The 13,919-nt window shown below is 55.0% G+C and overlaps 1 protein-coding gene and 1 long non-coding RNA gene across 19 annotated transcripts in view; one reads left to right on the top strand and one right to left on the bottom strand.

Annotated features, from left to right (window-relative positions):
• CACNA1C (calcium voltage-gated channel subunit alpha1 C) overlaps nt 1-13,919 on the bottom strand; it is a 395,857-nt gene that overhangs the window by 146,136 nt on the left and 235,802 nt on the right. For all 18 annotated transcript variants that reach the window (XM_070790347.1, XM_070790344.1, XM_070790345.1 and 15 more), the window contains exon 4: nt 2,844-2,983. In XM_070790347.1, the coding sequence (XP_070646448.1) occupies nt 2,844-2,983 (140 nt within the window). The remainder of the gene's footprint in view (nt 1-2,843; nt 2,984-13,919) is intronic.
• On the top strand, nt 4,337-6,946 carry LOC139183232 (uncharacterized). Its single transcript, XR_011566804.1, has 3 exons — nt 4,337-4,475; nt 5,524-5,834; nt 6,331-6,946. It is a non-coding gene; the product is annotated as an uncharacterized lncRNA (long non-coding RNA).

Genomic DNA, 13,919 nt, shown 5'->3' with positions numbered 1-13,919 from the left:
CACCTCTGATCCAGGCAGGGGTGGCCAGGGCTGGGGGGAGCTGGGTCCTTTCTCCACAGAGAAGACTTCTTTCTACTGAAACTGAGGAAACCAGTCTACACGTCTGTTGAACAACATCCCCAATCTAAACCAGATTTGGTTCCTAGAATTTCCTGGAAGAAAGGAACGCGCTTATTGATGTACAAGATGTCCACAAATATCACTCAGGGAGGGGATCGGAGACTGAACAGCCTTCCCCTCTGTCAACCCTGAAGGGGTAGAAAGTTCGGGACTGGGCCTTGAAGGTGTCCACTCGCGGAGGCCAGTATGCTGCTTCTCATTCAGACACAGTGGAGGTGTAAATACTGCTTCGTGCCCTCCACCATCCAGGGCTGGGAGCACATGGGGATGTTTATGGCGGGGGTCATCTCCAGGCAGTTCCCCTGGAATGTGTCTGTCAGTTCCTTAGCCCAACATTCGAGCTTATCAGAGTGGACAACAGTCTCTGGAGGGCCTGTGAGCTGAGAGGCAGGGCCCGTACTGGGAGGGAGATGGAGCCACAGTGAAGGCCCTTGAGGCTGGAGCAGATGGTCAGAGTGGATGCATTCTACTGAGGGCTCCTGGGTGCCCAGTGGGGGCGGGGGAGGGCCCCTGGGTGCCCAGTGGGGGCGGGGGAGGGCTCCTGGGTGCCCAGTGGGGACGGGAAGGGCCCCTGGGTGGGAAGGGGTGGGGAGGGCTCCACAGGCACCTGGTGGGGGTGGTGGGTGTAGCTCACAGGACTCGGAAGTTCACCAGCTGTGTCCCCACTGTTCCTAGGAGGTGCTTCCACTTCCAAAAGGAATGGGGCATGTGGGGGGTGGGCACGTCCAGGTAAAGGGTTTGGAGAGGGGGAGCGGGGGGTAGGCATGGCAGAAGAGAGGTGATTGGGCCACGCCCTCTGTGGAGGTGCTGTGTGCCACATTTTGAGTTAGAAGGATGGGCTGAGATCGAGACTGGATGGAGAGCCCTGAAGATGAGCAACTCGGAGAGGAGAAACCAGGAACCGAGTGTGCGATCAGTGGGAAAAAGCCAGAGGGCCTCGGTGGACCACAGGTGAGCCGGGGCTGGCATCGTGGCCTCCGTGTTGTGAACGGTCAGGTGGAGGCACTTCTGCAAGGGTGCCGAGTCTGGATGCCTCTCTCCCTTCTGAAGTCTGACAGCCCGCCTGGGCAGATGGGACTGGGATCTGGGCCGACCCGAGAGCCGTCCACTCTGCAGGAGGAGCAGAATCCCCACAAGCAGAGAGGCAGCAGGGGCCCTGTCCGAGGTCTGCCCGTGTCTCCTGTTCCCTCCTCACACAGAGGTGAAGGCCGTGGATGGGGCAGAGTGTGGCACAGACCAAGGCCAGTCCATCCTGCAGACGGGAGAAGATGCAGCTCCTTTCCCCACGAGGCCCCTCTCCTCTGCCGGCCCCAGAAGCACCGCGTCTCAGTCCTGGGCTCTTCCTGCGAGTCTGTGAAAGGTTCCCAGGAGACTCAGGCCTCAAGGAAGACGCTGAATTGAAAAAGACGCGGAGGTGTGAGGAGCAACCGGCCTAAAGGCCTTCACCATGGCTTGCTGAGTCAGTTCAAGGCACTCATCGGTCATCTGTTCACCCAGTGGGAAGAGAAGCAGCAGAACCTCTTGTAGAGCTGCTTCCTCACCCGACGTTCGCACGTGGCTAACAGTTCAGGAGCATCCGTGTCCCTTATGTTACTGCAAAGTGTGTCACACATGGGCCGGGCAAAAAGCACAGCGGTGAAAACCCTAACACCGCTTAGACACCCGCAAGAAGCCATCCAGATGCCCGGAGACAGGGTCTCGCTCCCACGTGGCCCTGACTTGCTCCGTCGCTTCCTGTGGGAGAGGCCCGATGCCCATGGGCTCTGAGCAGGGCGCTCTCTGGGGAAGTCACCAGAGCAGCATGCGCCCTGGGTTGGCTGGGATGGTCCCCTAGATAAGAGCCCATTGGCACACGGACCTGACCCCGGAGGCTGTGGGGCTGGAGAGGGCATGAGTGCCAGGTGGGTTTGACGTAGCGCCAGGTCAGCCCTGAGGCATGGGGAGCCTGCCCTGCACTGATGGACGAGTGGCAGGAGCTTGGTCAACCGCACCTGCATCTCCAGCAGCAAGTGCGGGCTTGTTTGTACCAACATTTGACAAAGACGTTCCCCAAAGTTACCGACGCCCCGACAAGGAGATCACGGCTCCAAGGCTTCCTGCAGATGCCAGCACTGCTCTGCTTCTGAGCATAGGTGGTGCCGGTCCTTCTCCTATACCTCTCTCACTACTCTTCTCCTGAGAAGTGCCTCTGGTCCCATCCTCTGGCCCTTCCTAGTCCTGTTTTCCTCTAGCCCATCAGTCCCGGGCAGCCATTGAGTGAGGACCCTCAGTTGCAGGTGGGCATCTCGGCTCCTGTGTGCCAGTCGCCCCTCCCTCACAGTGGCTGCAGGGTCACGTCCAGCCCAAACACACCTGCTCTGCCTCACCTCGGGGAAGGTGTCCAGGAACTCGGTCCACGTGAGGCTGGAGACGGAATAAAAGACCTAGAGTTGAGGCTTCTCTGCGGCTGCAGAGAGGACCCTGGGCTCCAGCAGAAACCCTTGATTCACCTGTGTGAGTTTGTGTGGGTGTGTGTGTGGGCGCAGGCGTGCATGTGGGAGCAGCAGGTCTGTTCCAGGTAACAGCTCCCCTCCCTTTGCAGAAAGTCTCAATCCAGAGGGATTTTTAATAGATCCTCTGGTCTGGCCTGAAGCCCAGGGCCCTTGTGACCAAATCAAAAAGACACAGGTACGTGTGGAAGGGAAGGGGCTGCGCTGGCTGGCGGTGTGGGAGTTGGTACTCACCCGACAACCACGATGATAAAGTCTAGTAAGTTCCAGCCATTGCGGAGGTAAGCGTTGGGGTGAAAGAGGAGTCCGTAGGCTATGACTTTTAAAAATGCTTCCACAGTAAAAATGATGAGGAAGAGATACTCCACCCGCTCCTAGGAAACACAAGTAAAGAGAGAAAGTCATCAGATTGGGGGGGGTCTGGAAAGTTCTGACCCCACAGTTCCCCCAAGCCGGTGGAGAAGGGGCCCCTCTATGGGTCGGATCAGGGCAGATGCTGGGAGGGACCCCTGCCACATCCACAATCCCACAGTCCATTCCACAGGCACGCTCAGATCCACTAGTCTTCTAGTCTTAAAAGGCAGAAATTAGGGTGGTGGGAAAACTGCACACCTTTGAGAAATCTTAATCAATGAACACCTGCTTGGACTTCTCAGGAGAGAACTCAGGATGAGAGAGTTGAGGGAGGAGTTGGAAGCACAGAGAAAGTGCCACAGTTCTGAGTCACAAACCCAGGAGCTACAGCACAGCCTCCTGAAACCCAGAAGTGGAGTCTGGGAACCTCCAACAGTCAGGAGACAGAGGCAGCTGCCCACGCGCTCCGACCTTTCCTTCAGAAAACAAAACTCTTTGTCCAAAGACTGAGACCAGGTCAGCAGGGGCCCTAGAGTTCCCAGGATGGGGTGGGCACTGGATGGGGGTGGGGTGGGCTGGTCCTCCTCTCTCTCCGCCCACTAAGAGAGCCCTGTTGTGGATGAGGCTCTGTTACACGAGTCCACACTTGGTTTGGCTCCAGCAGACTCGGGGCTGATTCATCGTCTCCCCCCGTCCCCCGCCCCAGCAGCTGCTCTCTAGCATGGAGCCGTCATGATCCCACCAGGTGGAGGCTGCCCGTGGCCTTCACACATGGATGCTCACTCTACAGGAGCCTTGGCCTCCAGGAGTCATTGACCCAGACCCCAGACCCACTGCCCCTCCTCGCGGGTCAGGAGGAGCTCACTGAAGACCCCCAGGTCCCGCCCACACTGCGGATGGGGCATCCCGGGAGGACATACCATTTGCAGCCCACCAGCTGGTGAATTGCTGGTTCACCACACCCCCCCTGCCCCCAAGCCCATCTTCCCCGTCTCTGAGACACTGAGCCAGTGGTGGCCTTCCGAGCCCAGCTCAGGGTTTGGGGACGCAAAGTGAAAAAGGGCAGAACCAGACAGACTGGAGGAGATCTGGCCGTGGGATCTGACCTGGCCTCCTCAGCACGTGGGCCACTGGTCCTCAACTCCAGGTGCCCCAGAGGCTCCTGAGAAAGGTCTCAAATGTGTGCTTCCAGGCGCTGAGGCCAGGAGACCCATTCTGGACTCGGGGCCGAGCTGCTGGTGCCAGACGCACAGGGGGCGGGCTCAGAGGGGAGCTGGGCTCACGGGGGCGGCTGGACAAGTGGGCCCTGGAGAGTTTGTTGTCAGAGGAGAGCTGGGGCTGGGCTCCACACACTGGAGACGGCCTCGGCCTGAGATAGTGCTTCCACGTCACGGAAACTGTCTCCAGGCAGGAATGACGGCGTCCCGTGTGCAACCACGGGGCCTGAGAGACAAAGGAACTCAGAGATGATCCGAGCTACCTCCCTGCTGGAGAGACTGGGACGCTGAGAAGGTGAGGCCTGGGAGGCACACGCCTGGGACCCAGGACCCGCTGGACCTCCTGACCCAAGCCCCGAGGTCCATCCATCTCTCTGCCTCCCTGGTCCCGCGTATCCCCTAAGACACAAGCGGGACAAGACCCCTCAGGTTTAAGGGTCTGAGCCAGAGCTGCAAAGGGCCCAGAAGTCAGGAAGATGGATCCAGACAAGAACCCAGGGAAGAGGCAGGTGCCAGACGCCAAGAAGCTCAGGCAGAGTGATCTGTGTGGTGGGTGAGTGTGTGTGAATGTGTGTGTGAGTGTGTCAGTGTGCATGTGGCACTGCTCTTGTGAGCAGCACTGTGTTCCCCCTGACGTTAGAGGTATGAGAGTCCTTACAGAATTCATTCCAACCCCCTCTTCAAAACCAAAAAACAAACAAGAAAGCGTAAGCAAGTGAAACAGCTTGGTCATCCTTTCAAAACACCATATGTTGCTATAGAAACATCCGGGGGTGGAGAACGGCATGACTGAGGAAGCTGATGCCTTGGAGCCTCTGGGCCTGTGAGTTCACAACTCCTCGCGGCCTCCTCGGGCTTGAGTCCTGGGGGTCACTGTGCCCTGAGGGTATGCTGAGGTTCAGCAGGGACCCCCCTGTTTCTTTGACCTCGGGAACTGCTTGAAATGTGTGCAGACTCACTAAAAACAAGCACAGAGCCCTGAGTATCCACCTGTGATGCTGAGAATGTGCCCCAGCCTACGCAGGGTGGGCAGGAGCTTCCTGATCTGTGCCGAGGGAGCGCAGGTGCCCAGGAAAGGCTGACATCCCAAGTAGGGGGAGTGCGGAGGGCCTGGCCCCCTCCCACAGCTGTGGAGTCCACCAGGACAGCGAGGCCTAAACCCAGTCCTCCTGGCACTGCTTCCTCGGCTGTGAGGGTCTGGGGCTGAGGGTCGGGGGAGCCAGGGGATTAGCTCCCAGGTCCTGTTCTCCCCGTCTGGACGGGGAAATAGCTCCCTAAACATAGTCTTCACTGTCCCTGTATTATGCTGCTGCTCTGACTTGTGGATATAAACCCTATGGTAGATGGGACGATGAATGCTGGGGCCACAGAGACCCTGGACACAAGCCGCCTCTACCTGCTGGCCTGCCTGCCCATCCCACGCCAGGAGACGCTGCTCAGCCATCACTGTGAACTCACCTGCTGACCCATATCACGACCTCAGCATCCTTCTCAACACACAACCATCTATCCATCGGTGCCGACTTACAACCTGTCCCCTCCCTGCCGGATGCAGAGTGGTCATACAGTTTATCATCCAAACAAGGGCCGTTTTGAGAGTGAACGAGAGCCTGTGACTAATTCATGGGGACACAATGCATGGGGGTTATCCCAGGTGAGTTAGAGGCTGCGGTCACCCTAATTCCACCTCAGTGAGGCTCCCAAAGCACCCACCCACTCCTTGTAGGTAAACCCACCTAAGAAAGCTTTAGCGCGTCTTCCTACAGGATGGCCGGGGTGGAGGATGGGGGGACTTGCGGAAGGAGAGGGGGGTCTTGGTGAGGAAGGACAAGGCCTGCCTCAGGGTCACAGACTTGTCTGCAGAGGTGCCATCCCCACTGGACTGTTCCCCTCCCCCGCCTCATGGTCATTGGCACCACCCCCCTGCCCTGGTAGCACCAGCCCATCACCTTCCCATGAAAGCCAGTGTCTGGTCCCCACCCTGCCTCCGCCTCACAGCGAATAATCGGTTCTACAGTAGTTTAATGAGCCAGTTACGAACGCATTTGGGTGTCTTAGGGATGCAGAATCACCTTGTTTACTCCTTGGTAATTAAATCAGCTACATCTGATTTCTGTTTGGGGAGATTTATGGGCATTTTCTGTTTCTAGGTGGCAAAATTGAAAAATGAGTCTAATTACTGATGGATTTCCCCCAAGAAGAGAAGCAGAGAGCAGTATTTCACTCACTGCCAAGTTCAGTGCGTCTTAGCACAAGGATGGAGGATGATGGGAAGGCTAGGGACCATCCAAGACAAGTGAGGAGAGAGGATGGGAGTGCAGACACGCAGGGAGGGAGGCCCTCTCTTCTAACAGCCGGGACTTGGCCACTAGCTGTTCTGGGTGGGCCGCAGAAACCTGACTGGCCCTCTCAAACAACCCCCTTTCCTTAAGGGGAATCCCATTCGTCCCTCAATAAACCAATTGTGACTATGGGCTTTTTAGAAGCTGTGACACTTCAGGTGGGAAGGTCTGACCAGGTATGGCCTCTTAGTTGCTTTGTGACTTTAGCCAAGTAAATCTTTTATTCTTTGCTTCCACATGTTCTCATTTAAGGAGCAGAGTTTTCAAGTTACCAAATTGCTGGGTTGATTGAAAATATTAAAAATATTACCACCACAATATGTTTTATAAACACGTGTAAGTTCCCTGAAAAGGGTTTTGCTCAGCTTTACTTTTCTGGCCTTTGAGCTGGGAGGATGAGAAAAATAAGATGAGCATTTTATTTAAAGGCAACAGGGACTCCCTAGGAGTCCAGGGGCTAAGACTCCATGCTCCCAGTGCAGGGGGCCTGGGTTCAATCCCTGGTCGGGGAAGTAGATTCCCCATGCTGCAACTAAGACCTGGTATAGTCAAATAAAAAACCAAATGTTAATATTTGAAAAAGGCAATGAAAGTGTCTTCTTGGAATTTAAACTCCTTCACCAGATACGGTTTACATTTTTGGCTATTGGGCTGTTTTTTGTCTAATTCAGGATCTGGCTGAAATGAGAGTTTCCTACACTTTGGTAGCAGATGGGACCGAGGTCTGAGGGCACACGCCTTGCTCCAGAGTTGCTCAGAGTGCCCTACCCTCACATTCCATCCTCACAATGACCGTCAGAAACGGTGTATTTTCTGCAGGTGAGGAGGCCCTGGGGCTCGCTCTGAGTCCCATGGAAGGCCTGGCTCTGCTTGGCGCCCCCATCAGAGGCTTGATGGGGAGCAGGCCCCATGTCCACCTGCTGGACCTTGTGTGTTCTCAAGAAGCAGTCACCTTGCTCTGAGTTTATGGGCCACACCAAGGGCCTTGGCAGTCAGGCCCTGCAGTGACCCTCTCCTCCATGTGGCCCAGCCCACACCCACCTCAGTGCTGAGACCCCAGCTAGGTTGAGAGGCCTCTGTTCGGGGGGGCATGCTGCTTCTCTGGGCCTCAGTTTTCTAATCTGTGAAATGAACGCCTCTTCCTCCCTCGGCCTCTGCCCGGCTATGAGAAATCATGCAGAGCTCAGTGTCTGGTGCATACGTGTTTCCCAGGAGTCCACAGACCACAAGGGGCTCCAGGGCGGGGTCGGGGGTAAGGTGTCCCTCAGGTTGGTGACCTCAGAGCAGCTACTTCTGTAGCTGTTGGAGCCAGATGGTCACCCAAGCTTTCTGGGGAGCCTCCGGACCCAAATAACTCCAGAGGGTGCCTGGAGCCTCCATACCTCTCAACCCACAGGGCTTTTTCAAGGAAATGAGATTTTAACTCAACCAGGACCTTCTGTCCATGGGAGGGTGATCCAATGGCAGGAGTCAGCATCTCTGATTAGCAGCAGCAACAGCCTGGACCCCTTGATGCCGAGTCACAGGTCACCAGAGGATGGGGTGGGGACAAGCCCGGGTCCTGGCTCCGAAGGCTGGGCCGAGGCCACCTGCGCTGATCTCTTGGGGAACCTGGGCCCCGTCCAGAGATGAGGTTAACTGGGGCTGGGACAGGCCCAGGGATGAGCATGTCAGTGTGTTATGGAAACGACCAGACCCCAGGTTCAGGCAGGTATAGACACGCTGGTGGAGCAGGGGTTCTCACAAAGGGAGGTGCAGCCTCTGTGTGGACAGGATAACTGTCCTGAAAAGTCAGGGCATGGTGTTGGGAGCCCTGTCTCTGAAGGGAGACCACCTGGTTTTATATCCAAGTGCTGCCATAAAGATCAGAGCAGAAATAAATGAAACAGGGAATTAAAAAATCATAGAAAAGATCAATGAAATTAAGAGCTGATTCTTTGAAGAGATAAAATTCATAAGCCTTTGGCCAGACTCTTTGGGAAAAAAAGCAGAGAGGGCTCAAATGAATAAAATCAGAAATGAAAGAGAAGTTACAACCCACACCACAGAAATACAAAGGATCATTAAGACATGACTATAACCGAGTATGCACCAATAAAATGGAAAACCTAGAAGTGGAGAAATTCCTAGAAATACATAATGTCCCAAGACTGAACCAGGGAAAGATAGAAAATATGAACAGACCAATTACCAGAAATGAAATTGACCAATTACCAAAACAAAAGTCCAGGACCAGATGGCTTCACAGGTGAATTCTACTAAACATTTAGAGAAGAGTTAACACCCATCCTTCTGAAACTGTTCCAAAAAATTGCAGAGGAAGGAATGCTTCCAAAATCATTCTGTGAGGCCACCATCACCCTGATACCAAAGCCAAAGACAGCAAAAAAGATGGAAATTGCAGGCCAATGTCACCGATGGACATAGATCAGAAATCATTAACAAAGCATTAGTGAACTGAATCCAACAATACATTTAAAGAATCACAAACCATTGTCAGGGCTTCCCAGGTGGCGCTAGAGGTAAAGAATCTGCCTGCCCACGCAGGAGACATAAGAGACACGGGTTCTATCCCTGGATTGGGAAGATCCCCTGGAGGAGGGCATGTATTCTTGCCTCTGCCAATACTGGAATACTGCCATTCCAGTATTCTTGCCTGGAGAATCCTATGGAGTGAGGAGCCTGGTGGGCTACCGTCCATGGGGTCACAAAGAGTCGGATACGACTGAGCGGCTAAACAACAACAAAAGCAACATCCTATTGAACAGTGGAAAGTCAAAGGCATTTCCTTAAGACAAGGAAGCCCACTTGCCACATTTACTCAACATAGTATTGGGAGTCCTAGCTACAGCAATCAAAGAAGATAAAGTAGTAAAAGGAATCCAAGTTGGAAAAGGGAGAATTAAAACTGTCACTGTTTGCAGACGACATGATACTATACATAGAAAATCGTAAAGCCACCGCCAAAAAACGACTAGAGCTCATCAATGAATTCAGCAAAGCTGGAGGATACAAAATTAATATACAGAAATACATTTTTAACTTGGAGTATAACCTTCAAAAATTATGAATCACTACGTTGTACTCCTGAAACTAACATAATATTGTACATAAGCCACGTGCTGTGCTGTGCTAAGTTGCTCAGTCGTGTCCAACTCTTTGCGACCCCATGGACTGTAGCCTGTCAGGTTTCCTCTGTCCATGGGATTCTCTAGGCAAGAATACTGGAGTGGATTGCCATGCCCTCCTCCAGGGGATCTTCCCGACCCAGGGATCGAACCTGGGTCTCTCACATTGCAGGCAGATTCTTTACTGTCTGAGCCACCAGGGAAGCCCAGACCTCAATTTAAAAAGTACAATAAAAATTTTCAACAGTGCTAGAGAGGAAAACTGGAAGATGGAAAGGAGGAAAAAGGCAGAATAGCTAGGAAGAGAAGATGCACAAGAGCAGGAAAGAAGTGTGATGTCGTTGGAGTCGGTTTACACCCAGAACGAAGTCCTTAGGTAAGGTTCCTGAAGTTACGCCCATGAAGCCCGGGATTGCCCTCAGAGACCCCGTGTGTAGGGGGAGCCCCCTACAGTGCACAAAGGGGGACGTGTCCAACAGGCCTGGGAGAAAGGGCCTGCAGGGCGTGAGGCTTGGATCCTCTGGGAAGAGCTGACCATTTCTCTACCTTCTGTGCAGAAAGCAAGCCAGTGACCTGGACCCTCTGTCTGACCGCAGCCAGGTTCCCACTGACCTCTGGCTCCTGTGGCTGGAAGTCCCCGTGTGACTCCAGAGTAGCTGCACCCAGCCAGAGTTCAGAGCACCAGCAGCCTCTGGCCTGACGCCCTCCCCTGAGTCACTGCTCCCAGCTGCCACCCTCTCCCACCCCTACCCCACGGCCCAGGGCCTGGGGAGACAGGATCTCTGGGCTGGGCCAGAATCAAACAGCCTGTGGACGGGTCAGATGTCTGGCCTCAAGGACTTGAGTTCTGATGAAGTGCACAGACATTCAGCACTCTGGGGCCTGCAGCTGAAGAAGCAGCACCCTGGTCAGAGCAGCCAAGTTGGGGGTAGGGTCAGAAGGGACATAGGCCATCACAACACGGTGAGGTCTGCATGAGGCCATTATACTAGTGAGCTTGGGCGCTCCTTCCCAACACCAGCCAGAGGCAAAGGGCACCTTGGGCTCTCCCAGGATCCAGGTCAGACACTGGGCCCTCAGACCATGTGACGCCTTTGATCTGGGAAAAGTGATGAACGTCTAGAGGACCGGGCTTTCCTTTGAGACGGCGGGTCCGGGTGGAGCTCCCACTCGACACTCGTGCATCCCGGGTGGCATCTACACTCAGGGGACTCACCCGGCACAGGGGAGCAGGGTCGTCATTGGCACAGGGGGCTGGCGTCCTCCCCAGAGTTCACATCTCAGGAAATCCTGGCTCCCAGGTGCTGGCTCACCAGGGGCCTGGACGGTGGGTCAGTGCTTTTACAGGAGACACTGAGGGGGTGAGGACAGTAGAGGTGGCTGGAGCAGCCGCCCTGTGTGGATGCCCACAGTTAACATGCTCCCGTCCCCGGAGGCTGGCCTCAGATGCCACCTCCACCACAGGTGAGGAGTCCGAGGCTCAGAGAAGTCAAGCAGGCTCTCCAGGGCCCACAGGCTGCCGAAGCCCAGCCCAAGGCTTGACCTCTGACTGTCCAATTTGCCTGCACAGCCTCAGGCAGGGTGGGCCCCAGGAGCTTGGCCTCCTGCCCCTCACAGCCTCCACTGGAAATCCTGTATTCTAATAATGGCCAAACCAGCAGGATGTGGGAGCATTACAGATGGAAGGAGGGAGCCCTTCTCCAGCCCGGGGCAGGTGTGGCAGGCTGGGACCATGTGGCGTGGGACCTGGGAGAGACGACGGCACGGCCATCTCTAGCCCAAAGCAGTGGTCAAGGTGCAGACCCAGCAGCTGTGGTCCCACCGTGAGTGGTTCCAGGACTGCGGGCTTCGGAGCAGCAGCACAGCATCCATCAGAGCTGAGCTGACACACGTCCGTGCCAATAAACGAACATTTCCATCTCAGGTGGCTCTATCTGACAGGCGCCATCAATTCACACAGCAATTTATGCAGCCAAGGGGAAAGGTGTGGGGGGCATGGGTGGGGTTGGGGGAGGATGGGGGGCCAGCCTCAGGCTGTCAGGTTGTATTCATTCATTTTGCAATCACTCACTCGTTCACTCAGTCATTTATGCAGTCACTCAGTCACTCATTCCCTCACTCACTCATTCATTCATGCAGTCACTCACTCATTCCCTCTCATTCATTCATGCACCCACTCAGTCCTTCACACATTCATTCATTCAGTCACTTATTCACTCACTCACTCATTCTCCAGAAGAGCCTAGGTGGGTGCAAGAGCTGGCCTGTGTTACAGAATGTCTCTTTCCCCCAGCCTCTTAGCTTATATTATAAAGATCACCTACATTTTGAGTTGTTAGATTTGGGCAAAACTGCACGTTTCTCAGTCTTTCCTCGGTGCTGTCCCATCTTACCCACCTCGTGACACCGCTGTGTAGAAGTGTGTGCTGGGTCACAGTTGGCAGATTAGAGACCCCCTGGATCACACACTCTCTTTTCCTTCAAAATAGTCCCTCCATCTGGCTTCAGCAGTTTGAAAATGCACGAAATCCGTTTGCTAGGCATCTGTTATATCTACTTGTTTACACATTGATCAAGGTACTTATCCCCCGGTTCAAAGAGATGAGATGGTTTACCGAGTGCTCTCTGAGGGCTGGAGGTGACTGAACTGAGACGACCTGATCAGTAGGAGAGCTGGGGCCTGGAGCCCACAGCAGAGCATACTCAGCGCCCCCACCGGGGTTCCAGTCACTGCCCATCTCCTTGACGCGCCCTCACCTTCCTCTGTCTCCCACCTGCTAGGTGTCTGCCCTCATTCCCCACCCCTCAGAAAACACAGGGAGACCCGAGAGGCACTGACGTGGGGGGCAGCAAAGGACAGGGCATCCTCACAGGGTCCACTCTTGGGAGACACACCTGTGCTGAGTATGCACACACATGCACACACACATGCCTGCACGTAGGCAGGGTCTAGGTGCTTTGTACTCCAGGCTGGTCTATTCCCTTCCCTTTGGTTTGGTTTGGCTTCTTCTGCACAAAGCGGTCCATGGGAATCAGGGTCCTTGGAAGTGAAACATCAACACGAACCTCCCGGATCCATCGCCTTGAACCTCCTGGATCTCTTTCTTGAAAACCTCTTAAAGCCAGATGCTTGGGTGGTGTGGGGTGGGGACTAGTTCTCCACCCTTTCCTGCAGGGGATGATGGGAAGCTGGGGTCTTGTTCCCAGAGCTGGGGGTGGGGCAGGGGGAGGCCGACATGATGCCCTGTAGGGGCTGAGGTGATGCAGATCCTGCAAGACCACGGGCCCCATGACCAGCCAGGCCACCTGCTCCATGGAGGGACCGGTCCCTCTGGCCGACTCTAATAGGAGCAGGACACCCGGTCCTGCCATCCCAGACTGGAAGCTACAAATGACCGGAGCCTGAGAGAGGCCAGCACTGGCAGCCTGCTGGGCCCTGGCAGCTGGTGGGGGACCGTGATTCATCCCTGCCCGACAGACGTTGCTCCTGGGTTTGCCTTTCCGTCTCCCCGAGCTGCCCGGTTCATCCATCTCTGCTCCGCGGCCCCACTGCTGCCCCGTTTCCTCTCCCACCTTATTTCTTCCCTCACCCTGATGGGGATTTGGGCACAGCCGTGGTTGGCTCTTTCTGCCCCGGCAATGCCTTAGCTCTTTTCTCCGTGTCAGGGGAGCACAGGTGACATGCTTTGCACAGGTGAGCACTCAGGAAGGAAGGAAGGAAGGAGTAGAGGGGGTCATGGGAGACGGAGAGGAAGAGGCTGAAGAGGACACGTGATGAAGGCACCTGGCTTCGAGGGAGAAGGACAAAAGTCACTTAGAACTTGTGTATTGCTCCAAGCGCAGTTGTCAACAGAGATAAAAAACTATAGGGGCAGACCCCACACAGGTGTCTCGATTGAAATTCCGCGCCTACTGTCCACCTGCCAGCAGATAACTGTCAGGGACACATTTGCCTCACCCCCACCCCGGTCGGATGACGACTTTAACTCAACAACAGGGAGTGGACTGAACATGAAGTTGGTCCCACAGGAAGGGCCTGTAGGGACGGATGGCCCAGTTCTTCTTCCCGCATTTTAACGATGAGGAATCTGAGGCTCCGGGGAATCGAATGATTAGTTGGTGAGCAGTGCAACTAGGACTAAACCCAGATACCCCAACCCAAGCCCAGTGCCTCGGGTGCCGCACCAGGGCGTGTGCTCCCAGGAGGGTTTTAAAAGCCAGCCGTCATGATGAAGAAGAAAAGGCAAATCCAGCCCAAGCATATTTGAC

Source organism: Bos indicus, chromosome 5 (assembly GCF_029378745.1).
Source record: "Bos indicus isolate NIAB-ARS_2022 breed Sahiwal x Tharparkar chromosome 5, NIAB-ARS_B.indTharparkar_mat_pri_1.0, whole genome shotgun sequence".
In the NCBI taxonomy this organism is placed as follows: Eukaryota; Metazoa; Chordata; class Mammalia; order Artiodactyla; family Bovidae; genus Bos; species Bos indicus.
The sequence above is the reverse complement of the archived record's forward strand: the minus strand, read 5'-3'. Positions and strand labels throughout refer to the sequence as shown.